The sequence below is a fragment of the Epithele typhae genome (genome assembly GCF_022376455.1).
Source record: "Epithele typhae strain CBS 203.58 chromosome Unknown BXZ73scaffold_37, whole genome shotgun sequence".
Lineage (NCBI taxonomy): Eukaryota > Fungi > Basidiomycota > Agaricomycetes > Polyporales > Epitheliaceae > Epithele > Epithele typhae.
In genome coordinates, this window is record NW_025954228.1 from 149,770 (window position 1) to 175,225 (window position 25,456).

The window sequence follows — 25,456 nt, forward strand, 5'->3', positions numbered from 1 at the left end:
AGAAGTTCAGAAACGGATTAAAACAATGAATATGGGAGACTCGCTGTGAGTTCGCGGTCGAATTTTGTTTGGGCAAGGGCAGAAGGGAGATGGACACCCTTCAGGGTGCTCTTGTAGGACTCGTACTGCACAGATGTCAAACAACAAACAGTAGGATGGACCACCTTACGCACCTTAAAACGCTTCGCAGGCCGTTCATCAGGATGTGATTCCATGAGAATAGATCGTCGGGGTAGGCAGAGGTGAAGCTTGAAGTGTGGTCGCGGAGCATAAACTTGAGGTCACCGCAAAGCCTAGTGCATGCCCTGGGAGTCTGAACAAATCTCAGACGTCGGGCCGAGCGGCCCGGAAGTGGTGACGGCATCAGTACTTGATTGACCGCCGTGACCATAAGTAGCTGTACAACATAGGCGCGGGTTGTAAATTTCTCTCTCTGTGCATCCATGAATACAGACTCTTCCGCTAGGTCGGCTCCCTGTTCAGACGATTTCACATCTGGCGGCGTTACCGTCATACCGATGCGGAACCAACAGTTGTGTTGTATTCTCGGAATATCAAGAAGCATGTGAGGCATGTGTGTGGTATCCATATCAACTACTACGGGCTGCGTGGTATCTAAACAAGCCCAGCCCGCTTTCCGATGCTCAATGTTAATGACCAGCCACGGGAACTTATTCGATTGCTACTCGATGTTAGAAAAAGAAGATTAACAGGCGCAAGCGCCAAAGCGAAAGTAGAGAATAAATAACAATAGCAAGGGCGGAAGGAGCGAACAAGGAGGGGGCTTTGGAAAGAAGGGTGAGGTATGTGTAGTGATACAACCCAGTGGGAAACAGAGACGACGTCTGCAGAGCATGTGCGATCCGAGAGCTTGTGACGTGCAAGTATAGTAGTGAGGGCATGAGATAAAGCGTGAAGGCCGCGAAGGTGCTGGGAGAGGATGCAACTACAGGCGGTGACCTGTGCAGTCGCTGACGACGCTCGCGCCTTCATGATCGTATGCAGGTGGTGGGTTGCCTTCGACGTCCGACTCAACGTAGCCGCGCGTCGTGAGCTCACCGGGGTGAAGCTTCTTCTCCTTGGAGGGACCGAGGCGTGTTGACGTTGTCAACTCACGGTTGAGGTCGAAGGAAGGCCCAGGGGTCTCCTGGGCTTGGAAGCTCCACCCGCCATCAGAGCGGCGGTACGCCACACGCATGTTTTCTCCGGGGTTGTGGACTGCAGCGAGACATCATGGTCAGTGGAAATGATGGATGTGGGAATGAGACGCGCGCCGGAGTGCGACGGTGACGAATTGGACTGCTACAGGGTGGCCCGTCCACGCGGCATGCACAGCTCTCGCTGCTCACTTGACCGACGCGATCACTTCCATGGGCTCAACGAGACTCGGCGCCTTGATGCCCCCGCATGCTTGAGACACAACCCGAACGCACCGGACGTTGGGCGCACACATCCAACGCCAGCCTCCGCGCAGTGCGCACGACCCTCGTCCACGCATGACGATAACAGGACGCAGAGAGAAACACTCACCGAACTTTGGGACTTCAACATGAGGCGCGTTCACACCAACTCCGAACGGTGTCACCCGTGCGGCGAGGTGGTCGGGGTCGACCGCAACCATGTACGTTCGTCTATGGGAGGAGAGGTCCGCCACGCGCCCATGCTGCTTCTTCGCCCGCGTCCTTCTCCGCAGGAAGTAGAGAGCAAGCCCACCGAACACAAGGAATGCGAGAACGGCAAGTGAGATGCCGAGAGCAAGAGTGGTCCCGGAACTGTCTGACTGCGAAGACGCCGCAGGTGCTGAGGGGACAGCTGCGCTGCTGCTGGATGCTTGAGAGGCTGGTGGCATGACCACACGAGGGGGAGGTGGAGAGAGTCGATGAGGACCCTCAGACCGAACCTCTCGGGCTTGAAGACTTGGAGATATCTGGAGGCACAGGCCTTCTGTCAGGACTTGAACATGAACAGATGCGCTCGTCCACAACAGTGGGCGCAGAACACAGTGCGAAGATAAACACACACCTAGCAATCCCGCCGGAAACCAAAGGAAGGAGCGTTGAAACGAGTGTAGAGACAACCGTGGACCCAAGGAGGCCGGTCGGAAGGGTCGCCGGGAGGGGGAGGGCTCAGTGATTTTAAAGGGCCTCTTGAGCCAGACGAACCGAGGTACGGCCAAGACGTTAGCGTGCTCAGCGCTCAGTCCCAATGTTGCGGGCAACGGCACATCAACAGGGAGACGGAACAAGGTCACGGCCGAGACGTCGATGTCGACTGATGCTGATGTTCATCCACCTGCGGGCGCGTTCACATTCAGAGGCGCCCGAAGGCGCTATAATGGGCAACTAGTTGATTCAGTCCAGTTATGCAGTAATCAATCGCTGCTATTGACCATCTAATCTCTGACAATAGTAGCTGCATTAGTGGTCGTAAGTGCGCGGTTCTATCCCTCGTCCCATCTGAGTCTCCCCTAGGCAGCAGTTCCGTCAAGTGTCCAATCTCCCTCCTGCACCCTTCTCTGACACTCGCGCACACAAATGCCTCCAAAGTCCAAACCCACAGATCGGGCCGCTGCAAAGCATGAGTCTTCCCAGCGGAAAATTCGCCAGAAGGCCGCGCCGAAACAACCTCTCTCCGTCGCAGATAGGCTAAAACGACTCTTCACCTCCCTCTGCGCTCAGATCGACGGCGGACACTTCGCGAATGCGATCAAGACCTGCGACAAGAGTTGGTTTATTCATGCCAAACCATGACTGTGATTTGCTCATGTATCTGCGATAGTCCTGCGACTGGAGCCGAGCGATCATGATGCCCTCCAGACGAAGCTCTTCCTCCTTCTGCAAACCGACCAGTATGCTGCCGCTCTAGCAATGACTTTGCCGAAAGAGGACACACAAGACGTTCATGACCGTGCATTCGAGCACTCGTACTCTCTGTACAGACTCCATCGCGAAGCCGAGGCCACGACGGTGTTGCAGAAAGTCAAGGAGAAGGGCGTGGATGAGGGGGCAGATAGAGGAGTACTGCATCTCGAGGCTCAATTGGTGCGTCGCAGTGACATTTGTGCTCATATCCCGAGGCTAACTTTTGTTTATCTCAAGGCGTATCGTCAAGCCAAGTACGATGAGGCCGCGGAACTTTACAACCAGCTTCTGGACACTGCTGAACCTGTGAGTGGAATCTCTGCAATTCGACCATGGAGTTGTGAGTGAATCAGTGAGATCGCTCTGCACGGCCCCCTCCGTGGAGTGGTTCACTGAAGTCGCATGGTATCCACGTTGGGGGTGCTAGATGGAAGTTGTGCTGCTCCGTGGGTGCCTGTTGAATCCACCGCGCGATCTCGATGCGCCATTGACCGTGCGGTCTCCTCACTCTCCGTGCGCCCCTTTGACGTGTGCTGCTTCTATGCCGTGTGTCGCGGGGAGATATCGCCGCGCTCATCCAATCCCCGGCGATATCATGCAATCATGGGGCACGACTTGGCACCCAGAGGGTTGCGGGGACGTGGCGAGATGGGCGGCCCAGGACATTCTTGACTTTACGCGTGCTCAACACGCTCCTCGCTGACGCCGCTCCGTGTAGAACTCGGAAGAGCACTCCGACATCCTCACCAACCTCGAAGCCGCGCAGAAGCACCTCGATTTTCAGACGTCTGGCTTCCTCCGTGCCCTTGACACCGCGCTCCCACCTACTGCGGCCGCGGCTCTACAAACAGCGCCACCACCCCAACAAACGCAGCAACAGCTGGCCTCTGTGTCCGCACTAGCAGACGCGTCTAATGCTCCAGCCCCGAAGGAAAAGGCAAAGAAGGTGCGCATGAAGCGCGTGCCCAATGGTGTCGTCCCTGGAGTCACTCCGCCGCCCGATCCTGAGCGTTGGCTCAAGAGGAGTGAGCGTACGTCCTTTGCTCAGGGACGCCGGAGAAGGGGTGGTGGTGGTGCGACGCAAGGAGCGATGGAACCTGCAGGGGGAAATTCTGGCGGAAAGGGCTCTGGAGGCGGGGGCAAGGGGAAGAGGAGAAAGTGATGGCTTGGGAGAGCCAGCGCTCCAGCGTGTACTGCGCGCGGAGCTGGTCGGCGACTCGGCTCCAGGGTAGACACAATGGAGGTACGCACCCTTCCTGTCGAAATGAGTCTATGGATCTGACACCAACGCGTGCCCCGCGCGCTGTTTTGTGCCCCCGCTGCCATCCGTCTTTCAAGAAGCACTCTTGATCACAACGCGCGAGACTACGTGTGCCTGCTCATCGTGGCTAGAAGGCGGCACATAACGAAGCATTATCAGACTCGCCTTTGTGTGCAAGACGCCCCGGCTAGTAAGATCTCCGTCTATATCTCCCGGGACGCCGTCGAAGTGTCTTGGGGAACGATCACGTGGCTCCGCGTGGTATGCGCGAGGCCGACAACGCGAAAGAGACCGGCAGGTAAACGCGCAACATTCGTTCTTGCCCCACCCAGTCCATCGTGGGCCCTTCACATCGCATCTTACGGAGAAAGGTCACCCCGTTCGCTGCTTCACTCTGCCCCATCCGCGATACCAGCGAGGAGATACCTCGCAGTGTAGGTTCTTCGCAGTGACCGTCATTTGTGCAACACCAGCCCGGTCGTAAGGACGGGACATCATCTCCGCCACGAAGATTCTCCCAAGGAATCCCGCTGATGTTCGCCGGCCTGGCGCAGATAATGATCACCCACGCCGCCCTTCTATTCCATTACTGCGTCACCCGCAATGCTCCGCGCGCCGCCGTGGGGTCTGGCCCTCAAGGGTAGGGCATGGGTGCCATGCTTCGTGCCACTCTGCTCCCTTGCGGCTGCCCGTATAAGTACCCGCTTCTAAAGCTCCATCGTCTCAGCGTTCTCCAGCCTTCGAGCCACTCTTCGACAGAGCCCCCCGCCCTCTCTTTCTGTCCATCCTCCTCTACTCACGACTAGCCATGTCTCACCACCAGGTTCTCGGCACTGTCGTCATCGCCCGCAACGGTGACCGCACGGAATGCTACCAACACCCCGTCACCCAGAAGCCGGGCATGACTCAGAGCACGCCTCTCGGAGAGGTATGTTCTGTCCTCACCACCTCGCACGACGAAGGCTTGCTCACAGCGCACGCAGATGCAAGCCTACCAGCTCGGACAGTACCTCCGCCGGATGTACCTCAGCCCGTCCTCTGAGTCGCACATCCGCGGCATCCACGCCGACCTCGTCGATCTCTCTGAGGTCGCTGTCCGCGTCAAGGTCGGCGGCGAAGGCGCTGCAGTGTTCGACTCCGCGACGGCGCTCCTTCAGGGCCTGTTCCCGCCCAACCCGGCGAACCGCATCACTCTCGCCAACGAGACGACCATCGTCGCTCCCCTGAACGGGTACCAGTACGTTCCCGTCGAGACTGTTGAGGCGAGCAACGACCGCTCGCTCGAGCCATGGACTGGTTGTCCGGTGCGTTGGCATCCCTGACGTTGGAAGCTCCGGAGACTGATGGCAGCGTGGCACAGGCGTTTGAGAAGCACGTGCAGAAGGTCATGGGCTCCTCCGAGTTTAAGGACGTCGCGAAGAAGGCGCAGCCCTTCTTCAACTCCCTGAGGGACTTCGTCCTGGGCCAGGAGCTCTCGCTTGAGAACATGGTAATGTCCTTGCTAGTGATTTACTTCTCTGATTGCTGATGAAAGCTTCACCGTCACTGTTTCTGCAGTACAATGTAAGTCGGCCCTTGCCTTCTACTTACGTTTGATACTCAATATGCTTGTCGTTAGGTCTGGGACATTGTGCAGTCGGAGCTCGTCCACAACAAGACGTACGCGCACCGTCTCCCGCCGACTTTCATCGAGCAGGCGCGAGGCCTCGCGGACTTCCGTGAGAGCGCAGTGTTTTCTGATCCCTCCATGGGTGGCATCGGCAACAGTATGTCTCCCTCTGTCATCAGACGCTCTTGGGCCGAGACTTAACCCCAATTCACAGTCGCAAGTCGCACGGCTTTGAGCTCGGTTCTCAAGGCCCTCCAGCGCATCGCCTTCAACGGCGACCCGCTCCAGCTTATGATCATCGAGACCACCTACCAGCCCTTCATCTCCTTCTTCCACCAGACCGAAATAGTCAAGACACACCCTGAGCTCAAGGCAATGCGTTAGTGCCTCCTCCCTGCCTCCTCATATCATAGTTGACGGTGCTGTCCTTCAGCCGACTTCGGCTCCGCGATCGCTATCGAGCTCCGCCGTGCGCCACCCCCCGACGCGCGCGACTTTCTGCGCTTCAAGTTCCGCAACGGCACGAACGAGGACTTCCAGACCGTGCACGTCTTCAAGCACCGCGAGGACATTCCGCTCACCGAGTTCATCTACCGCCTCGAGAACTCGGTCATCAACTCGAACCGCGAGTGGGCCAAGGCATGCTCCGTGTCCTCGATCGAGGATGCCGTCGACACCACCCGCGAGGCGTTCGGCCTGCCCGACACTGCGACGACGGGCAGCAAGGCCACCGACGCGCTCATCGGGGTCGCAATGGCGTTCGTCGTGCTGTGCGCGATGTTCTTCGCCACCAAGGTCGTCCGCCGCCGTGGCGCGGTCCGCCTGTCTGGTCCCGAGGTATATTGACATCGACTGTGTCAAGCTTACGTCGCTTACTAACCGTTCTTCTGCTCAGGGTGGCATTCACGTCGAGCACGTTGAGCGCCGCGACAACAAGGTCACCGCGCGCTACTAAGTGTTACGCGTGCAAACGTCGCCGCGCACTGCTAAATGTTACGCATCGCATGATCCCGCGATGTCAGCGCAGACCTGGTTTGACACGGTTTATAGTCTTGGACATTGAGATCCGGCAGTCCGCATCATTCTGTAATATACTCAACGCATCTGTACCATCTCATCGTTTGTATCTCGCATAAGTTGTGGCTTGTATATATAGCGTCCGCGTCTCTTTTGCTCTCCCAGATCGTACATGACCAGCACCACATCGCCACACGCCTCCTGCAGGCCGCGGTCCATCGCCTCAATCACGTACGCGTACCGTCCCCGGGTTCTCCATCGCGTAGAACTCCCTCGCGAAGTCCTCGAGAGTGTACTTGAGCATGTCCGGGTACAACTCGCGTACATCGAGGTACCCAAGGCGCTTCGTGTTTTCGAGAGTGTTCTCTTCCGGCACGTGCATGCTCACCCTGTACCCGGCGCGATGGAAAAGCACAAGAGCGGACCTTTGTAAATTGGAGTCCTTCGGCGCGGCAGCGGCCGCTGCCATCGCATCTTCACGCTTGGCTCGAATCTCGTCCCCGGTCGCCTGTCCATCCGTCATCAATCAACCTCGTTGCGTGAAACAGACCCGGGAGCTCACATAGACACGCGAAGAAGCGAAAGCCTCGCCCTCGCCCTCGACGCGGTCCGCGATCGTGAACATCTCCTTCTGCGTCTTGATATCCTCCCACACGATCGCCGCCCGATTGAGCGTGCGCGGGTAGGACCCCCGACATCTCACCTAAATGCCTGAGCCGAATCCGGACATTGATGGCGATTTCGCGGGCTCGATGCCTGTAGGCGCTTAGGCCTTGTCGGACATTTTCCAGGGTATCGACCGGCCGATGCCTGAGCCATCATCCGACCATTAGGGCGGGGGCTCCTCAAATGCCTGATCCTCAACGGACGGTCGGGCGGCTTTGGGCGGTCCCCGGAGGGCAGTTGGAGTGGGCGACTGACTGCGCGACCAATGGCAGCCACCTTATGTGAGTCGCCGGTGCGCGCGTAAGAACGCTGCATCGACTGAACTGTTTATAATGATATTCTACTGCCCGCAAGTAAATACAGAAAGCGAGCTGAACTCAGACTCCGCCAGAGGCAGCATACTTCTTCAAGACCTAATACAGTTTAATCTCCCCACAGTGTGCTTCCGGGAATCGACGGGCCGTCCGTTTGACCGCGCGCCAGGTGCAGATGCCACAGATTTCGTTTGGTCCACCCTGGCTCAGATCCGGGGCGAGAACGAGAACGCGAGGGCACGGACGACGGCTCGAAAGTTGGCCGAGGACCCAGAAAGCGCGGGTAGATCGAGAGGACGATTAGGGATCGCCACGGGCGCAGGTGACCCGGGCAGGTCGGCGGGCAAGGGTCTCTCGATGCGTACAGGTGCCATGGGCCATGCTCTCCCAACCCTCTCACCCGCATGCTGGACTATCGAGTAACCTAACCGTCAAGACCTGTGCATTCAATGTGATGACGTGCGCGCCCTAAGGGCCATCAACGAAGACCTCCCAGAACCCGCGTCCCCCCAACGCCCTCACCTGCCTCCTCGCCCTCCCCGCTCGAGACCTTCCACAGCCCCCACAGCATCCTGCGGTCCGTCAGGTCGTCGGTCCGACAGATGTCGAGCACGCCCTCCGGGTCCTGGGCACGCGCGCCATCTGCATCATCACTCGCCGCCGCGCACGCCGCACGCGCTCGCGACACACACCCGCGCGGAGGCGTTGTAGTCGTCCGCGGCGATCGGCGTGTGCAGGTGTGCATGAAGCGCGGTCATGAGCGCGGCGAGGGCGAGCGTCGGCGAGGGCGAGGGCGAGGGCGAGGGCGAGGGCGAGGGGTCAACGTAGAGGAACCATGGGAGGTCCTGTAAAGAGGCGAGAGGAGAAGTGCGTGGGGGGAGGACGAGGGCGCTTAGGCTACAGTAGCCACTGCGAGTCTATGCCCCTATGTTCTCGTCAATGATCTCCTGTATTCACAAGTTGCTACAACTCTTAAATGTCTCTCCTCGTGCTCTGAGAAGCCCCGAGGTCTCCTGGACAAAAAAATCGCCTTCCAGAGGCCTGTTCGAGCGGAATCCGGACATTTTGAGGCCCTCCGGAGGCCTGTTCCGAAAATCCGACTAAATCAGCCTCTGGACGGCCGAGGCCTGCGGCCGTCCGACCAAAACGGGGTCGCCGGGAGGCCTGATCCCCGAGGACATTTTTGGCGCTTTTTCGAAAATTGGGATCAGGCATCTGAGGGAGATGTCGGGGGTCCTGCGCGGGTCCGCGACGATGCGCGCGACCCAGCAGCCGATGTGGTGCAGGTTGGTGAGGAGCATCGGCGACGTCCCCTTGTTGTATTCGGTGTTGTACATCGGCTTCTGCGCGGCCGGGACGGCGGAACGCGCTGGGGGCGGTAGGATGAGCTGCATCCACCAGCCGACGTCGATGAACGTATGCGGGACGCCGAGCTCAAGGACGTACTCGCGGATTGCAAGTTTCTATCAAAACACAAGAGTAAATGCATGAGAATATTTTCGAAGAGAGGGCACGCGCACACGGTCGTGGATTTCGCGCACGCCTTTCGCGCCAGGGGAGGCAAAGTCGCAAGGAATGACCCGCTTGACGCCCACTTCTTTGGCGGCCCGTATGAGGTCTTTCTGGTCCGAGATGCAATACGCTACGACTGAGCTAATGACAATTTCGACACCTTCGAGGGTCTGCTTGAGTTTTTCGACGCCGTCGTAGATGTCTCCGGTACGGATCTCCACGCCGGCCGTACGCAAGGCTTCTGTTTGCGGTTTCGAGAGAGATTCAGAGCGAATCATGGCTGCAACGTTCTTCCAGATCGTTAGAATGTTGATACGGATCGACGGAACACACGAACAAATGTTCCTGCTTGGAGGAGCCCTTGAACGATGCTTCCACCGGTGAATCCGGTAGCGCCAAGAACGAGGACGAGAGGTTTAGAAGACATGGTTGAGGAGTTGCGGAGGCCGTTGGAAAGGAGGGCATGTATACGTACATTTTTTGCAATAGAGAGATGCACAGTAATTTGCCGACATCGGACTTTTGTCGTCGGGAAACGTAGCCCTCTATTGACTGGCTAGCAATGACATGAATCGGCTGAATTGCTGTGGAACCAGAGGAGCGAGAAGCGTCCAGAACACATACACGCTGATTCCTGTGTGAAAAATCGCGTCGTATTACTCATCTAATTGCCAATGAGAGACATGAGTTCTCTAGTCTCTCGTCCTAGACAAATGGAAAACGTCCCGAGAATACTATCAGAGTGCCTGGTGCACAGCGCGGCGAGCTCTCACAACAAACCATTGATATACCTGAAAATCCGTAAAGGAGACGCACTTGATTAATCGAGCATCCGCCCTCGCCGCCCCTCGGCCTGTAGCCTTCCTAGCAGAGACTTAGGACTCCAGGAGTTTACTCCAACTGTGCCGCTGCATCCACGTTCTGAGGTTTGGCATGAATTTTGAGGTATTTTTTCACGAATACCGGATAATAATATTCACGGATTGGAGGCTTTCGAGAAATGACGTCTCCTAGCTGAGAGAGAGGGAGGGCACCGGAGCAGGAGGAGGTGCTGCGCTGGCCACATCAAGCTTGGGATAAAGAGATGACGTCGTCTGGCGCCTATCTCTCCCTTCGCGCGTACAGCAGCGTTATCTTATCTGAGGGCGATTACGTTGGCTGGCAGGCGTCTACGCCTCTTGAACTTCTACAGCTTGTCCTCAGACAACCACTTCACTGATCACTTGTCCGTTCTTCATGCTCCCTTCTGCTTCGCCGCAGCTGTAGCGTACGAGAAAACACCTCCGTTTGGCAGTGCAATTATCAGTCTCATTTTTTTTCCAAGTAACGGCACTAATATGCAACTGTTTTTGTGGCAGAGACTGACTCATATGGGTCGCTCAACGAGTTCCGAAGGCCCTCGTTACGCTTGTGACAAAAGGTCTGTTCTCCTCATCAATGATTTCTCATTACAAAAGATGTGCCCACCCCGATGGTGTGATTCTGAGCAAGGCCGAATTATGAAGTATCACCTATTTCATTTCTGGGCCTTCCGCAGCCCTTCGAGCGTCGCCTGCATGGGAAGCCAGAATCAGAAACACCATTCACATCCTACCAGCCTCAGGAAAAGTAGATCGAAAGCTCCACCTCCTTAGTCCCTGGTCGGGTGCGCGTGGGATGGGCTCGGTTTACCGTTAAAACGATCCCACGGCAGAATGAGCTGTGGGCTCGGGATGGGCTCGCGCCCGCCTCTGGGGACGCGGAAACCGATCCCACAACTGATCCCATGCGCAGCCGATCAGGCCCTCATGCACTGTTTCGAACATCCCGCCCTCCCCTGACACGCGGTCCGCAATCTCCAAAAAATCGTTGTGCATCATTTCGCCTTCCCAGACGAGCACGATCTTGGTGACCGTGCGCGGGTCCTTCACGATGCGCGCCACCCATTTCCCGACGTGCGTCGGGCCGACAAGCAGCATCCGCCCCCGCTCGCTGTTATACATCGTGTGCGCGATCACCTGCAGCGGTGCGGGCACGACGGTGCGCTTCGGCAGCGGCGAAAGCGTCTCCATCCAGTTGCCGACGTCGACGAATGTGTACGGGACCCCGGGCTCCTGGATGTAGTCGTGGAGCTCGAGTTTCTGGACGGGCACAGCGTCAATCTCGGGTCACGGCCTCGAGCAACGACTCTCGGGAACCCACTGTGTCGTGCATCCTGCACACGCCGCGGGCCCCGGCGAGCGTCGCTTAGTCGGAGGGTATGATGCGCTGCACCCGACCGCCTTCGCAGCGCCGCCGTTGTTCGTCCCAGCCCTGCGTCCAAGCTTGCGGCTCAGAAGTCTCGCGATGCGGGAGCCGAGGTATGGCTCGGGGACGTCCTTGACGGCGTCGACCAGCTCACGGCCACACTCGCTGGCATGCACACGCTCATCAGCGTCATCGCCGCATCCGAGGTCTTCGAGAAGCGCGGGCAGTCGACGCTCGTCAGCGGCGGGTTGCAAGTCGCGTAAGGTTAGCTATCATTGAACCGAGGCGGAATGAACACGTACGAAGGTGCCGTCCTCGAGCAGGGTGCTTCCGCCTGTGGTATCCGTGGCTTCGGCGACGAGAACGAGAGTTTTTTCGACGTTTGTGACATTATTCCGCGATGAGTGAGGACGTGGTACGCCAGTACGACAAATGGATGAGTAAAAATCGAGGGGACGCACGCGCTCACTAACACCAACTCGCAAGCCGCCGTTCCCTGAACAGCGGCAGCATCGGGAATTTACGCATTTCCCGATCCCTCGACAGAAACCGGTCATTCTCCGAGTCCCGCACTACGGGACTAATTGCTACTCAGCAGCCGCAGTCTCAGGGTTCCATAGTCTCTGTTCCAGCCGTTTGGATGCCACCGGGGGGACGCGTCTCACGAACGGCAGGTATAAGAAGAGCGACTGCCTCATCGCCAATACCTGAAGACCACTTCCTTTCACTCGTACACACCATGGCTACTACCAAACCTCTCATCTGTGTCGTCGGCGCAACTGGAAATACGGGCAAGAACATTGTTGACGACCTCCTCAAATCCGCCAAATTCGTATGTGCCGCGTCCCTTTCCTACTCCAATTCATCTAACCAGTCACTTCACAGCGCGTCGTTGCGTTCACCCGCCCTTCGTCCTCTCCAAAGCCCGACGTGGAAACCATGTGCGCCAGGGGTGTCGAGATACGACACGCCGACCTCCTAGACGGCGTCGAGAAGCTCAAGGCCGCGCTGGAGGGCATCGACGTCGTCATCAGCGCCGTCACTGCTCTCTCCATCCTCGACCAGAAGGACCTCGTTCGCGCCGCCAAAGAAGTCGGCGTCAAGCGCTTCATCCCCTGCGACTTTGGCACTCCTGGGGCCAAGGGCGTCCGCGTGCTCTTCGACGACGTACGTACATAAGCACTGTCCCCGGCTTTCCATCCTCGGGCTCACCCTTCGCCGCAGAAACTCAAGATACGTGAGCTTATCGAGGCCCTGGATGTGCCTCACACCTACATCGACATCGGCTGGTGGATGCAGCTCTACATCCCGCTCATCAGGAAAAACCCAAATCCCTATTGAGGGGTAAAATATTGGTAAGCCGATATATGCGAAAATACTGCCACTGTTCCAACTCACCGCAGTTTACAGACACTATCTCCTTCCTTCTGGCCGCTTATTGGGTGGATGAGGTATAATTTGACATGTTTGAGTGGGTGTGTTGGATATCTGTACATGTAGGTAGCCAATAATGATATTTTCGACTGGAGTCAGAAGGTCACACTCACCCAGGCGCGCCCACGAGTCGATGACCACATCGTGCCCGATCTTCGCGCCCAGCGCCCAGTAGTAGAGAACTTCGAGGGGCCTCGTGGCCAAACGGATTTGAAGGGGTGTGCTCGATGCGGGGGATGGTGACGTCGACATCGACGACCGCGCGAATTGTGCGAGGACCCTGCGCTGTACGGCGTCGCACCCGCGTGCCCAGGAATGGGACAAGGGATATGCCTCTGCGGTGAAGTGGCTGTGTCATGTTGGTGCACATGGATGTTGGCGCAGACACGGCGGTGTATGGGATGGAAGGCGTGAGTTGATGGGAGGACGTACATACATAAGATACGGTCTAACGTACTTGAGATATCGTTAGACTCGAACCCCTTGAGGGCGGCGATTAGTCGATGGCCTGACGACCCTCGTGCGGCTGGGAAGCGTGCTTGTAAGCATTGGAGGACAGCGAGAGTGGCGGCGAAGACGACGGAGGTGTGCAGTCGTGAAGTTCGATGAAGGAAATACACAATGAAGTTGGCGAAGGGAGCTGAAGCGCTGAGGAGGCTGAAGGGGTGTATTTGGACAACGGACGCGGGTCTGGATACGAAAAGAAATGCGTGCGCGCGCAGAGCTTCGCGGTTTGTTTGTGGCCGTAGTACGGGACCTGGTTGGCGGAAGGTGGGAGATTCGGGGTACGGACAGAGCGCGGGGAAGGCACGGGAACTCATAACAACATGGTGCGAGCTCAAGCCAGATCGCCGGATGGCAGGCTTGGGCCGCTTCGTGAACGACGAGGGATGCATGTAGAGCAGTGGAGGGACCGGTACATGTGTATGTAGCGCCCATCCGCAACGCGACGACGCGCGTCCCCCTGGCAAGGCCCTTGGTGATGGTCACGGTGTCCCCGCTCCGTGCCAGCTGCCACCACCACCACCCCTCACCACCACCCCTCCTCCTCCTCCTCCTCCCCTCCTCCTTCAACCTAGCAGTTTTGTTGCTCTCCGCGGCCCAGCTTCCAGATCTCCACCTGCCACTTCACCAGCCGCACCAGGTCTTTCTTCGCTCCCGCGGGCCGGTCCAGCGCTTTCGTGGACTCGTCTCGGTTGCGTACGACGTCGACCACGACCACGACGATCTACGTGACGACGACGACGACGACGACGACGACGACGACGACGACGACGACGACGACCACCACCACCACCACCACCACCACCACTTGGCCGGATCCTCCCTGGATTCGTACGGGCTCCGCGGACATAGACGAGACGTTCCTCGACTCCTCCGTTGAGAGCCCCTCATCTCTCCGCGATGGCACCGCGCCCGAAGGTCGCGCATCCGACATCCGAGTTTCGGGCGCGCGAGCTAGTTCGGGCAACGGACATGTTCACGGAGCCCAAGACTTCTGACAGTGTCAGCCTGGACAACTTTGGCATCTAGGTGGTGAGTGTCTCAATCTTATGACTGCATGGACCCGCCCTGCGAGCGATAGGGACCCTAGCACCCGGCCAGTCACGCCCCTTGGGCCACTTATCAGCTAGGTCGGTCTCGTTCGCGCTACCGCCAAAGCCCACCCCTCCGCCACAGGTCAACGCGTCTTCGACCGTGGTGGTCCACCCACCTCCCATTCCTCCATCTTGGGAATCTGTGAGTACCCCCGTCTTGATCTCCCGCTCGTGCCCCTGCTCACCTACTACCGCTCTTCTATCTCCGTCGGCGAGTGCGACGAAGAACACGAGTCGGACGACACGCACTGGCGCGCGGCCAGTTCGACGGACCCGGACATCGACATCGACCGGACGTGCCTTGGAATCGCAAACATCTTTGTCACTGTATGTGTACTTTCATCCGTCTGTTCTCCTTAGCTGACTTGTTTTCTCCCCGTGCGTGCCCTGACCTCTCTTCTTCTATCGCTGTCTTGCCTCTGTTCATTTTCCCCCATTATCCTCCCCTCCCCCATACACACACGCACAGACCCCCGCGCGATATGCGCACCACAGCCGCGTCTGTCACTGGGACGGCCTCGTTGTCGTCGTCCACATCCACGTCCTACCAGCGGACGGCGACAGCACGAGTGCCAGCATCCTCCTCAGCGTCTTCCACGGGTATGTTGTCAGCGGACTAGAGAGGCCCGCGCGACGGAGAAGAATCGTGCGGGAGGACGTCTCCAAGGCCTCAGGCCTCATGCATGGGGGTAGGGTACATTCGTGCGCCGTCGAGGGTGCGATCTGTGAGAGGACGGGCAAGTACGCGAAGAGCTGCCCGTGCGCGTGCTCGTTGGTCGCGGTGGTAGCGGGTGCGAGTGCTTGCGGCGTGCATTCCGTATTCGCGCACGCCCCGCAAAGGAGGTCCAGTGCTTGAGTATCGCGCCCTTTCTGTTCCTCCGTAATTTCTGTGCGCGTCTTAGCAGATCACGCTGTGGTACCGTTTACATTGTGTCATCATTTCTCGTTGATATGTACTGTACTACATCTATGTCGCTGTTGCTATGCATCTGATACTGAGCCAATGTTCATGATTGTGCTATATTGTATGGGTGATGAGTGCGACTACTCGATATCCAAGCTTGAATCAGTGATCTACGGACATGGATGAGACTAAATGCGCCTGGTGAGGGCCTGCTCTCACGACTAACTCTTCCTTCTCCATGTAATGGTCTCTCATTAGCAGATGGGTAAGCGAAAAATAATACTTCCGAATAACGCGATAATCTGGCTCATTAGCCCTCACAAGCCTCAGTAACATCTCATTATGGATTTGGGTTTTTCCTGATGCTCCCGGCACGCAGCGCGGCGTCTCCGCAGCTCAAGGCTCTCGCCAACATCGTCTGCGGCGCCGGGGACACCAAAGTGCTCATCACAAACTTCCACCACATCGGCGACTGGGTCGCTCGGATCGTCGACGACCCACGCACGCTGAACCGGTCCGTGATGGTGTGGGAGGACGAGGTGACGCAGATGGAGGCGCTCGCCATCGCAGGTTCCATTTCTGGGGAAGGCGTGGCGTTCGAGGCGACCAGGACCTCGGTTCGTACATGCCTCCAAGACCCCCACAGATCCCGTACTGACTACGCCGCCCGCCAGATGGACCGCGAGACGTTTGAGAAGATGGATGTTGAGGCCACCGCGGCGATCGCAGCAGACCCATCCGTCTTCGCGAACCATGTCACGCAGTCGTGGGCGGAGTACGTGATCAGCATGCACTTCCTGCGGGAGAACACGCTCGAGAACGCGAAGGCGCTTGGGTACCTTGATGCGCAGGAGTTGTACCCTGATGCGCCGGCACAGTCGCTCGAGGAATTTGCAAAGGAGTTCTACGCGCTGGAGGATCCTGGCCTTGCGATCACGCGGTAGTCGACTGGGTCAACTTGTAGCTGTGGGTGTTTATCTGTGGTCGTAATGAAGACATTGGAGAGTGCAACTATGCTCTTATCGAGAAGGAGGTAAAGGCGGCTCAGGCCGCGAACGGAGTGGACTCAGAAGCGCCCGATCGCGAATGGGACACGTGGCACGCGTCACGGCCCGGGATGTATCTTTTCTCCAATGTCCATGCCAACTGCGAGACCCTCCTCCTCTCGTGTATATGTACATGGTATCAACTGACTTCATGTAATAACCAAGCACGAGAGTGTCGTGTACTGGCACAGGATTCATTGATATTCGGCGCTTATCGCGTCCTCAATGGCCTCGGCCTGTTCCAATTTACGACAAACCAACTCCACTCGCTCCTCCAAGCTTTTGACCTCCTTCCCCAACGTCATCCTCGAAATTCCTAGGCTATCCAGTGTCGACCTCAGTGCCCCGCTATATTTCCAAGGATCTTCAAGGGAACGCACGCCGTCGTCCTCCAACCATTCGTCCACTGGCTCCAAAACAACTATCAACTTGTCAATGTATTTGTCCCTTTTTTCCAATGTCGCTGTGGGCTCACCGAACAGCGATTCTTGATACCAAGGAAGAATCTCCTGCAGTGATTGCTCCGCGAGCAAGCGCTGATGGCGCTCTTTGGCCTCTGACGATTGCGATGTCGCCGCGTAAACGATCGGGTCGATCGCGGAGCGATCACTCAGTATCGTTTTCCGCGGGCCTTGATGCTCTGTGGCTGCGGACATGGCCTTCTCCTCTGCGACAAGTTGCGCGAGCATTATGGCATGTTGCATCGCGAAGGTGTCCACGTCCGAACGAGTGAACCCGTGAGTGGCCATGACTTCACGCGCAACCTCCTTGATGTACAGGGGCGGTCTAACCCCAAGTTTCTTCGACAGTGCTTCGCAGAGCGTTGTCTTTCCGCTAGAAGATGGTCCAAGAACGAACACCGCCTTGGGACGATGTTCAACTTCCACACGCTCCATCTGTACTGGGCTTTCGTTCAGCGAGCGCGCTAACCGCCAGGTGAGCACTTACATGCGGCATGGCCATGGACGAGGTCTGAGCATACATCCAGGCCAGGAAGTAAACTCATGCTTTCGCAGGGCGCCTACGCCGTTCCCACAAACAAGGTTCTTTGTGCTGCGGTAGGTGTGCGACAGTCGATATTTGTCCAGTTCTTCGACGGCTGATCTCACTTTCCCTCGAGCAGCCTTCTCATCTGTGAACCGTATCCAAGATGCCTCCTATCATCCTACGCCAGAATCCGTCTCCAGAGGACACAGAATGGATCTTCACTGCTCAGCTTGGGCCCGCAAAAAGGCCTGGGATGGGTCTTCTTGTTTCCTTCACGCCGGACGCAATCAAATTGGACTGGGCGCTGTTCCCGAACAACCGCATCTTACAGTCTGACCACATCGTCAACTTTGTGCTCGTCTCCTTTGGTGGGCTGCGTTTCCCGGACAAGCCGCCGTCCACGAATCGCGACTACAAATTACGGTTCTTCAAAGAGGGCCTTCGACTCAACGGCATCGAATATCGCTTTTACGGACACAGCAACTCTCAGTTGGTATGGCATTCACTCTCTCCTCTAGCATATGTGTTGATTGACTGGTCTAGCGGTCCTCTAGTTGCTTTTTACGCGCAGGAACCGACAACGAGCTGGAACGACGCATCAACAGTTATGGGGAGTTCAGCAAGATCAAAAACGTCGCGAAGTGTGAGCTGTACACTGTAGATTTCCAGAGCTCCTGTCGGTGTCTGATGCGCCTATACAGGTGCTAAACGTATTGGACTGCTCTTCTCAAAGTCAGAGTTGGATTGGAACCTAGATCCTAGCGTTACGGAAGACATTGACGACATCATCGTCGATGGTGAAAACTTCTCCGATGGATGCGGCCTCATAGGTCCGAACTTCGCCCGCCAGCTCAGCCGAAAGAAAAGAGTATTATTCCATGGCAAGCCCTATACGCCGTGCGTGTTCCAAATCAGGTCAGTGACGTATCAGAGACGGTAGTTCATTGGATTTGCTGACGCGGTTCATCATCATAGATACAAAGGCTACAAGGGCGTCTTGATGCTCCACCCAGAGCTTAACAAGAGGATCGTAACTCAGTTCCGCGGGAGCCAGAAGAAGTTCCGGGCAACGACGGAGAACACGTTCTCCGTCGTGGCGCATTCTGTCCCTTATTCATATGCTCGGCTCAACAACGAGATCGTCGTCCTCCTTGCCAGCCTTGGCGTCTCATCCGAGACGTTTCTCAAGCGTCAAACCGAGTATCACACCTGGATCCAGGAAGCCTCTACGAACTGGGAGATCGCCTTCAACATCCTCTGTGCGCTCAAGCAGTTCGACACAGCAGAGCGCCTGCTCCTCGACGGACTCGATGCGCCCCATATACAGAAGAGTATCAGAAGCGTACAAAACACCGAAATCGGCGCCTTCAAGAAGAACGAGAAGTTTCGTGCTCGGATGATCATCCCCAGGTCTCGTTTTCTTTTCGGCGTCTGCGACCCGTACAGCATCCTAGACGAGGGCGAAGTGCACGTACGAGTGTCCGTTCCGCGTAAGGGCGCGACGACGCTCACGAACATCGATGTTCTCGTCGTGCGAAATCCGTGCTTACATCCCGGTGACTGTCTGAAACTTCGCGCCGTCGCCCATCCGAAACTAGCTCACCTCGTCGATTGCATCGTCTTTGCGTCAAAGGGGCGCCGCGCGGCACCGTCGATGAGCGCAGGAGGAGACTTAGGCAAGTAGTTTCACGATATGTTGATCCTGTACATCGAATTGATAAGGATAATCACACAGATGGCGACGAGTATACGGTCATATGGGATCCTGAGTTCGTGCCCAATAAAGTAGCGGAGGTTAGTAGAGCTGCTACCCCTAGTGATCTCTTAGTTGACGTCGTAGTAGTCGTACACCTATCCACCCGGCAAGGAACATACGGTCTCCCAAGTGACGAGAGAAGATCTTGCGCGACATTTTGCGTCTTATAATACGTGCGTGTATAAGCGTCCTCTTTTTACTCAGCATCACTCATCGTCTACCAGGATGGCTCTCGCTAGGATCGTGAATCTCCACAATAAATGGGTCCGGTATAGTCCCAAAGGCGCTATGAGCGACCAGTGTCAAGACCTCAACGCGCTACACTCTCTCGTCGTCGACGGCGGCTCAGTAAAGATTCCAGATCGCCTCCTGAAGCCGCCAGAGGATCCCGATGTGCCTTTCATTCTTGACCTGCTCCGCGACGCCGCGAAGGAGTTCCACGATAATTTCATGAAAGAACTCCCCGCTACCACAGACAGCCATTCATCTGATCGAGTTGAAGCGGAGGCCCTCCTCGTAAACCTCCTTACGTCGGAGAAGATGGCCGTCTCGGAGTATGAGCTCGCGATGATGGCTGGGAGGTTCGCCGAGAAGCACGGGCTTGACCTTCGGCGCCAGGTCGGCCACATCGACTTCAGCGCGTTCTCCGCGGCCGAGAAGCATGCCTTTAGCTTCAAGTTGGGCCTCACCCCTCATTCCGATCCATACATTTGGAACAGGTGCGCATCTGTGCATCCACGATTGGTCACAAAACTTACTGGACAATGGCTCAGCTTGATGCGCTCTAGCATCCTTGTTCGGCAGGACCTCGAAGATCGTAACCTAGGGGGACCGCTTCGTTTGCAAAGACTCTACAGTTCGGAGATACAAGGAAGAGCTGCATTTTTCGAGTATCTCCACGAGGCTCTCGATAACTTCCAACGCAGACTACTGGTGATCAAAGTAAGCTGAAAGTCATGTTCCATGCATAAACCGTGTTTAATCTAGTATTCCAGACAGATGACAGGTTCTCTGTTGGCGTCTTTCTGAGAGGACCTATTGCCTGGGACGATGACGTGGGTATTCATCACTCCAAGCTCTTCAGGGATCCATAGATCCAACATAATCTTTAACAGGTGGATGTATCTCAGAACGTGGTCGTGTGTTCTTTCATGCCTAAGGCATCCGGAGTTATGTCGACTTATTGGCTGGGAACGAAGGGCTACAAGCTGTATTGTGGGGAAGACACCCTACAGCTTTTCGACCAACAACGCGGCAACAGCTTTATCTTCATGACACGCCCTCCAGCGGTATCCGGGCACGATATCGTCACGAGCATAGCGTTGCAGAAAATCTCACAGCGCGTGCAGCAGGTATGTGTGCTATCGATCTTGAGCGCTGTCGATTTCACGGTGACACCGGCCCATGCAGCAATGTGGAAGAGTGAGACGCTCTCCAGTTGTGACGCTTGAGATCCACGTTGTGTCATGTCGTGATCGCATCGCGCACCAGTTGTTTGATCTGCGGTTCGAGTAGTGAGTAAAACAGTGGATGCCATTTCGTCTATTTATACTGACCATAAGTTCATCGCAGTGTGCAGACTGAAGAAGTGATGCGTCGCTTTGACTACACGAAGCGCACCTTCAGTTACAACAATATCGCAGACCAAGATTGGGGAACCGACGTCACAGCACAAACCATTTTTGATCCCAGCATCCCCCTCCAAAAAGCGGAAGAGATGCTACGTCTTATTGACAATGTCCAGCTACATGCATACTTCGACACCGCTCTCCGCTATCGCGTTGAAAGCCATGTCTTTGCTATCTTCGCAATCCTCCTCGACCACGACGGACTTCCCATTGAAGATACTATTGGTTTCATGGACGCTTACCCTTCCCTCGTCTACGTCGTCCTCAAGAAGCACATACCGGAAGCAGGCACGCATCTCCCATCCGACCTCGCACCTATTGTTCCCGCCATTGTCCGCAGCATCATCCGCTCTGCCAACGAGATGAGCATTGCCGCACTTGCTGCTCTCGAGCGTCTATCCCATGAGATCGACGCCCTCAACCTCTCCACCTACTTCGCGCTCCTCTGGTCTGCTGGCCTCTGCATCCGTTCACCTACCCTCGTCCAAGAAGTCGTACTGGTCCTCCACGAAGCACGTTCATCCTCCCGCGCCCGCGACCCCGTTCTCACGTTCGCGCACACGCACGCCCTCGCTATCGTCTTCGATAGCGTCGAGGAGGCCGCGGATGCCTGTCCGTGCGATGACGCCACCGGTCGTCCCCGCCGCCAACGCACCAGACCCGTCCGCGCCACGCTGGTCTCCCCGCAAGCGCCTCCAGCGCAAGAAGACAGCGGGGGCGCCGAGGCCGCCGCCGTCGCCGTCGCGACGGACAAGACCGTCGTCGTCGCGCACACGCGCATCGACCAGCCGTCCGCGATCCGCATCCACAGCCACGTGCGCCTGCAGCTCGCGTCTATCGCGGAGCACACCGCGGAGCCGCGCCCTCGCGCCGCGGTCGTCGATGCAGTCGTTACACGCGCGACGCGCGGGGAGATGTACCTGGAGGTCGCGCAGCCGCTGCCGCCGGAGTGGCGCGAGGTCGATTGGGACATGTACGACGCAGGTGGAACGGCGACGTCTGCTGCGATGCTTGCCGCGGTGCTTAAACTCGCGGAGAAGGGGTACGAGTGCTGCAGGATCAACCATATGCTCATTGGACTTGACCCGGTGGCGAGTGGGGCGGCGGCCGGTGATGAGGACACAGGGTCACAGCCCGAGGAGGGTAATGACGATGATGACGAGGATTCCATCCGGCTAGAGGCTGGGCTGAACGCCAGTCAAGAGCACGCCGTCAGGTTAGCTGTGCGCAGTGGTTTGTGCTTGATCTGGGGTCCCCCTGGTAGGTTGAATATTCAGATATTTCCCGATTGCTTCAGCTCACCCTGTGACAGGAACCGGAAAGACAACGGTTGTAGTACAGATCCTGGCCCAGATCTTGCAACGTTTCCCGGATGCGAAGGTATTGATGACAGCTTCAACCCACAATGGTGAGCCCTAGGACGCTTCTTGACGATATATTCTGACCTGAACCATTCAAAGCTGTCGACAACGTATTGGAGCGCTTCGTCCTGTTCAATAGCGCGCACCGCATCCTCGACGAAGATCGCATCATACGTGCGGCTACCGATCTTTCGAAAGTACAAAAGGCTCTACAACGTTTCACCGTGGATTCCAAGCTTGGTGGAAGTGTCACCGATAACCCGCGACTCGTGCAAAAGGCAGTCAAGCGCATGAAAGAGGCCAGGATGGTTTTTACTACATGCTCAGGCGCCGGCCTTGGCGTGCTGCGAAACATCGACTTCGACACGGTCCTGATAGATGAGGCCTCGCAGATCACGGAACCGTGCGCGCTCATACCTCTCGTGAAGGGATGCCATCGTGCAGTGTTGGTGGGCGATCAGTGAGTACATCTGCGCTGCACGGTGGAACCCTGCTTACAGATATGAATAGTGTACAACTGCGTCCTACGGTGAGACCGATGGGAAAGGCCCTAGAATTTGACAAGTCTCTTTTTGAGCGACTCTACACAAACAATTCAGAGTACCCTGGGTTCGTGCGTACCATGCTCGAGGTAAATCAAATCAACACCATCCTTGTGTCTCAGTGCTTACCTGAATGCAGGTCCAATACCGCTTCTCTGAAGCAGTCGCGCACTTCCCTTCACAAGAGTTCTACCAAGGCCGCCTGCAGACCGGGACATCACGGGACTCAGAGATCGAGGAGACCGTTGGCGTGACTTCCTTCCCATGGCCGCGCACCCCGAACGGCCGCATCGTGCCTGTCGTCTTCGTACCGTGTTCATCCGAAGAAGACTTCGGACGCGCGTCGAAGAGCAACGCGGGTCAGGCTGCGCTCGTCAAGTACATCGTCAAACTCCTCCGCACACCTTCTCCTCAAGCGACTGGCGAAGAGGCAGATGTACCCGAAAAACTCAACGCCTTAAAGGCCCGGGTGCGCGCGACCTCTGTCGCAGTCCTCACCCCTTATTCGCGTCAAGTACAACTCTTGAAGCACACACTACCTCCAGCACATGAGGCGACGGTCCATACCATCGACGGCTTCCAGGGGCGCGAGGGAGACGTGGTTGTATTTTCGACGGTGCGGTGCAATGTCGAAGGCGAGATCGGGTTCGTCGAAGACGCACGGCGTCTCAACGTCGCCTGGACGCGACCACGTCTCGGTATCATCATTGTCGGGGACAGAAGAACTCTGGAGACTGGTAGTGCCACGATGGGAGGGCTGTGGAGCAGAGCGTTGAAGTCCTGCGTTGAGGTGACGATTACGCGGCCGGAGGATTAGGTTATGAGTTTCATGGCTAGACAGTGCAAGCTCCTAGTAAGGTACGGTTTTCAAGATCAATGCCACGTCATTGCCACTTGCCACCCATTTCCCAGCGGATCCGCTGCCATCGTTGACCATGATCATGTGGGGTCATTCAAAGTTGTTGTCCGCTTCCGTGCTGCCATTGTGCCCAGCCTCTGGATCTGCGGTCGTCCCTGAGAGATCCTGTAATGGGGTATACATGTCTGTGGGAGCCTTAAACCATACCTCTTACCCCACCGTCGATGCTACCGTCTTATGTCTGCATCGGAGAAGGACAACTTGGAACAGAAGCAGCGCACTCGGCCTGATAATGACGTTGGCTCAAATCTGAGTTTCCCACGTGAACCGCATCTAAGTACTCAATTCGCCTCCCGGGCCCCGCTCTATAGTATATACAGGCCTGACAGTGGGCCCGTATAACTCGTTACTTCTGCGATTCCAAGAACTCCTTCGAGAAGGGGTAGTCGGTGTACCCCTCAGCGACCATCGGCACATAGAACCCGTCAACGTTGGGAGCGTTCAGCGGCAGATCGTGTTGCAGACGGAAGGGAAGATCAGGCTGAAGTAGAAGATTCTTCATTAGCAGACGCACAATACGCACAAGCACCAATCCTCACGTTGGCAATGAAGAGCGTTCCAAAGCCGATGATGTGGCCAGCCTCCTCCGCACGCTTGATCGCCGTCTCACGCACGAAGCCTCCAGTAATAACCAGCGGGCGCGGGTCCCAGATTTTGGCGATGAAGTTCTCCGTCTGTAGCATAGACTATCATGTTAGCCCGCCGTATCTCCCGTCAGGATGCCCTCGAAGGCTCACCGACGGGTCTCTGGGCGGCTCGCTGCCGAATGCTGCGGACGTCACAGTGTGGAGGTACGCCAGATCGGGGTGGCGCGCCTTGAGCTGCTCGACGACGTACGAAAACGTCGCGACGGGGGCCGAGTCCCCCATCCCCTGGTACTTGTTCCACGGGCTCATCCGGAGCGCCGTCCTCTTCGCGCCGATCGCAGAGACGATCGCGTCCACGATCTCGAGCATGAACCGCGCGCGGTTCTCGATCGACCCTCCGTACTCGTCCGTCCGGATGTTCGTCACGTCCTGCAGGAACTGGTCGGGCAGGTAGCCGTTCGCGCCGTGGACCTCGATGCCGTCGAAGCCGGCCGCGATCGCGTTCTTGGCCGCTTGGGCGTACCAGCCCACCCACTCCTTGATCTCTGCGTGGGTGCGGCCCGAGTCACGTGGCGTCAGCGGCCGCTGCGATCTCGGAAAAAGCGGAAGGCGCAGCCTGGAGGCGTACCTTCCTTGGTCAGAGCGCGCGGGACGTGATCCGGATTGGTGGGGATGGCGAGCGCAGAGGCGGACACGGGGTCGAAATCTGGGTATTCGGCGTGCAGCAGGTCCGGGCGAGCGGCGCGGCCGAGAGCCCACAGCTGGCAGTAGATGAAGGAGCCCTTCGCGTGGACGACGTTGACGACCTATGATGTGACAAGCCGTTGAGCGTTAGCATTCGATGGTGTAGATGGCAACAGACCTTCTTCCACGCCGCAATTTGCGCGTCGTTCCAGATGCCGGGCGCATGAGGTTGTCCGGAGGCTTGTGGCGCGATGTAGGTCCCCTCGCTGACGAGCAGCGTCCCGGGAACGCTGGCTCGCTGAGCGTAGTACTCGATGACGAGTTCAGTCGGGACGTGCGCGGCGTCGTTGCGGAGACGAGTGAGCGGCGCGAGTGCGACGCGGTGTTTGAGCTCAGTGTTGCCGATCCTGATAGGCTGGAAGAGGGCAGGAGTGGACATTGCTGCAGATGCTGTATCGAGGCAGGTTGGTACAGTGGCTGATGATAGTGGTCAGCTTTATACGGGCGAGTAACGTTGTCGTTACCTACGCACGATGACATGAGG

At 57.1% G+C, this 25,456-nt stretch overlaps 11 protein-coding genes across 11 annotated transcripts; 6 read left to right on the top strand and 5 right to left on the bottom strand.

Moving 5' to 3' along the window:
- Positions 1–946: 946 nt before the first annotated feature.
- On the bottom strand, positions 947–1,849 carry BXZ73DRAFT_91017 (uncharacterized protein; the record flags this gene model as incomplete). Its single annotated transcript, XM_048025830.1, has 2 exons — positions 947–1,218; positions 1,531–1,849. The coding sequence occupies 2 exons, from the start codon at positions 1,847–1,849 to the stop codon at positions 947–949; spliced, it is 591 nt and encodes a 196-aa protein (XP_047876137.1).
- Positions 1,850–2,534: 685 nt separating this feature from the next.
- On the top strand, positions 2,535–4,023 carry BXZ73DRAFT_49791 (uncharacterized protein; the record flags this gene model as incomplete). The annotated part of the gene is made up of 4 exons (XM_048020317.1): positions 2,535–2,724; positions 2,779–3,041; positions 3,099–3,167; positions 3,580–4,023. The coding sequence occupies 4 exons, from the start codon at positions 2,535–2,537 to the stop codon at positions 4,021–4,023; spliced, it is 966 nt and encodes a 321-aa protein (XP_047876138.1).
- Positions 4,024–4,930: 907 nt separating this feature from the next.
- Positions 4,931–6,577, top strand: BXZ73DRAFT_91019 (phosphoglycerate mutase-like protein; the record flags this gene model as incomplete). Its single annotated transcript, XM_048025831.1, has 7 exons — positions 4,931–5,050; positions 5,106–5,426; positions 5,483–5,611; positions 5,680–5,685; positions 5,741–5,888; positions 5,946–6,110; positions 6,165–6,577. 7 exons carry the CDS (start codon positions 4,931–4,933, stop codon positions 6,575–6,577), a joined length of 1,302 nt encoding a protein of 433 aa, XP_047876139.1.
- Positions 6,578–6,971: 394 nt separating this feature from the next.
- Positions 6,972–9,667, bottom strand: BXZ73DRAFT_49728 (NAD-P-binding protein; the record flags this gene model as incomplete). The annotated part of the gene is made up of 5 exons (XM_048020308.1): positions 6,972–7,256; positions 7,311–7,451; positions 8,982–9,191; positions 9,249–9,530; positions 9,578–9,667. 5 exons carry the CDS (start codon positions 9,665–9,667, stop codon positions 6,972–6,974), a joined length of 1,008 nt encoding a protein of 335 aa, XP_047876140.1.
- Positions 9,668–10,756: 1,089 nt separating this feature from the next.
- Positions 10,757–11,433, bottom strand: BXZ73DRAFT_103069 (uncharacterized protein; the record flags this gene model as incomplete). Its single annotated transcript, XM_048015460.1, has 3 exons — positions 10,757–10,792; positions 11,034–11,360; positions 11,422–11,433. 3 exons carry the CDS (start codon positions 11,431–11,433, stop codon positions 10,757–10,759), a joined length of 375 nt encoding a protein of 124 aa, XP_047876141.1.
- A 772-nt stretch (positions 11,434–12,205) lies between these two features.
- On the top strand, positions 12,206–12,645 carry BXZ73DRAFT_49616 (NAD(P)-binding protein; the record flags this gene model as incomplete). Its single annotated transcript, XM_048020282.1, has 2 exons — positions 12,206–12,298; positions 12,352–12,645. The coding sequence occupies 2 exons, from the start codon at positions 12,206–12,208 to the stop codon at positions 12,643–12,645; spliced, it is 387 nt and encodes a 128-aa protein (XP_047876142.1).
- Positions 12,646–14,304: 1,659 nt separating this feature from the next.
- On the top strand, positions 14,305–16,346 carry BXZ73DRAFT_78878 (uncharacterized protein; the record flags this gene model as incomplete). Its single annotated transcript, XM_048022950.1, has 5 exons — positions 14,305–14,406; positions 14,434–14,436; positions 14,535–14,825; positions 14,968–15,192; positions 15,717–16,346. The coding sequence occupies 5 exons, from the start codon at positions 14,305–14,307 to the stop codon at positions 16,344–16,346; spliced, it is 1,251 nt and encodes a 416-aa protein (XP_047876143.1).
- Positions 16,347–16,642: 296 nt separating this feature from the next.
- On the bottom strand, positions 16,643–17,344 carry BXZ73DRAFT_49703 (AAA domain-containing protein; the record flags this gene model as incomplete). The annotated part of the gene is made up of 2 exons (XM_048020305.1): positions 16,643–16,854; positions 16,924–17,344. 2 exons carry the CDS (start codon positions 17,342–17,344, stop codon positions 16,643–16,645), a joined length of 633 nt encoding a protein of 210 aa, XP_047876144.1.
- Positions 17,345–17,598: 254 nt separating this feature from the next.
- Positions 17,599–19,119, top strand: BXZ73DRAFT_78880 (RNA-dependent RNA polymerase; the record flags this gene model as incomplete). Its single annotated transcript, XM_048022951.1, has 4 exons — positions 17,599–17,928; positions 17,979–18,078; positions 18,137–18,350; positions 18,411–19,119. 4 exons carry the CDS (start codon positions 17,599–17,601, stop codon positions 19,117–19,119), a joined length of 1,353 nt encoding a protein of 450 aa, XP_047876145.1.
- Positions 19,120–19,416: 297 nt separating this feature from the next.
- BXZ73DRAFT_78881 (P-loop containing nucleoside triphosphate hydrolase protein) lies at positions 19,417–23,539 on the top strand (the record flags this gene model as incomplete). Its single annotated transcript, XM_048022952.1, has 11 exons — positions 19,417–19,910; positions 19,965–20,133; positions 20,187–20,246; positions 20,307–20,543; positions 20,683–20,705; positions 20,764–22,079; positions 22,117–22,227; positions 22,280–22,583; positions 22,609–22,640; positions 22,681–22,811; positions 22,862–23,539. 11 exons carry the CDS (start codon positions 19,417–19,419, stop codon positions 23,537–23,539), a joined length of 3,555 nt encoding a protein of 1,184 aa, XP_047876146.1.
- A 448-nt stretch (positions 23,540–23,987) lies between these two features.
- Positions 23,988–25,351, bottom strand: BXZ73DRAFT_103075 (NADH:flavin oxidoreductase/NADH oxidase; the record flags this gene model as incomplete). The annotated part of the gene is made up of 5 exons (XM_048015461.1): positions 23,988–24,122; positions 24,181–24,315; positions 24,379–24,773; positions 24,857–25,034; positions 25,091–25,351. 5 exons carry the CDS (start codon positions 25,349–25,351, stop codon positions 23,988–23,990), a joined length of 1,104 nt encoding a protein of 367 aa, XP_047876147.1.
- Positions 25,352–25,456: the final 105 nt, after the last annotated feature.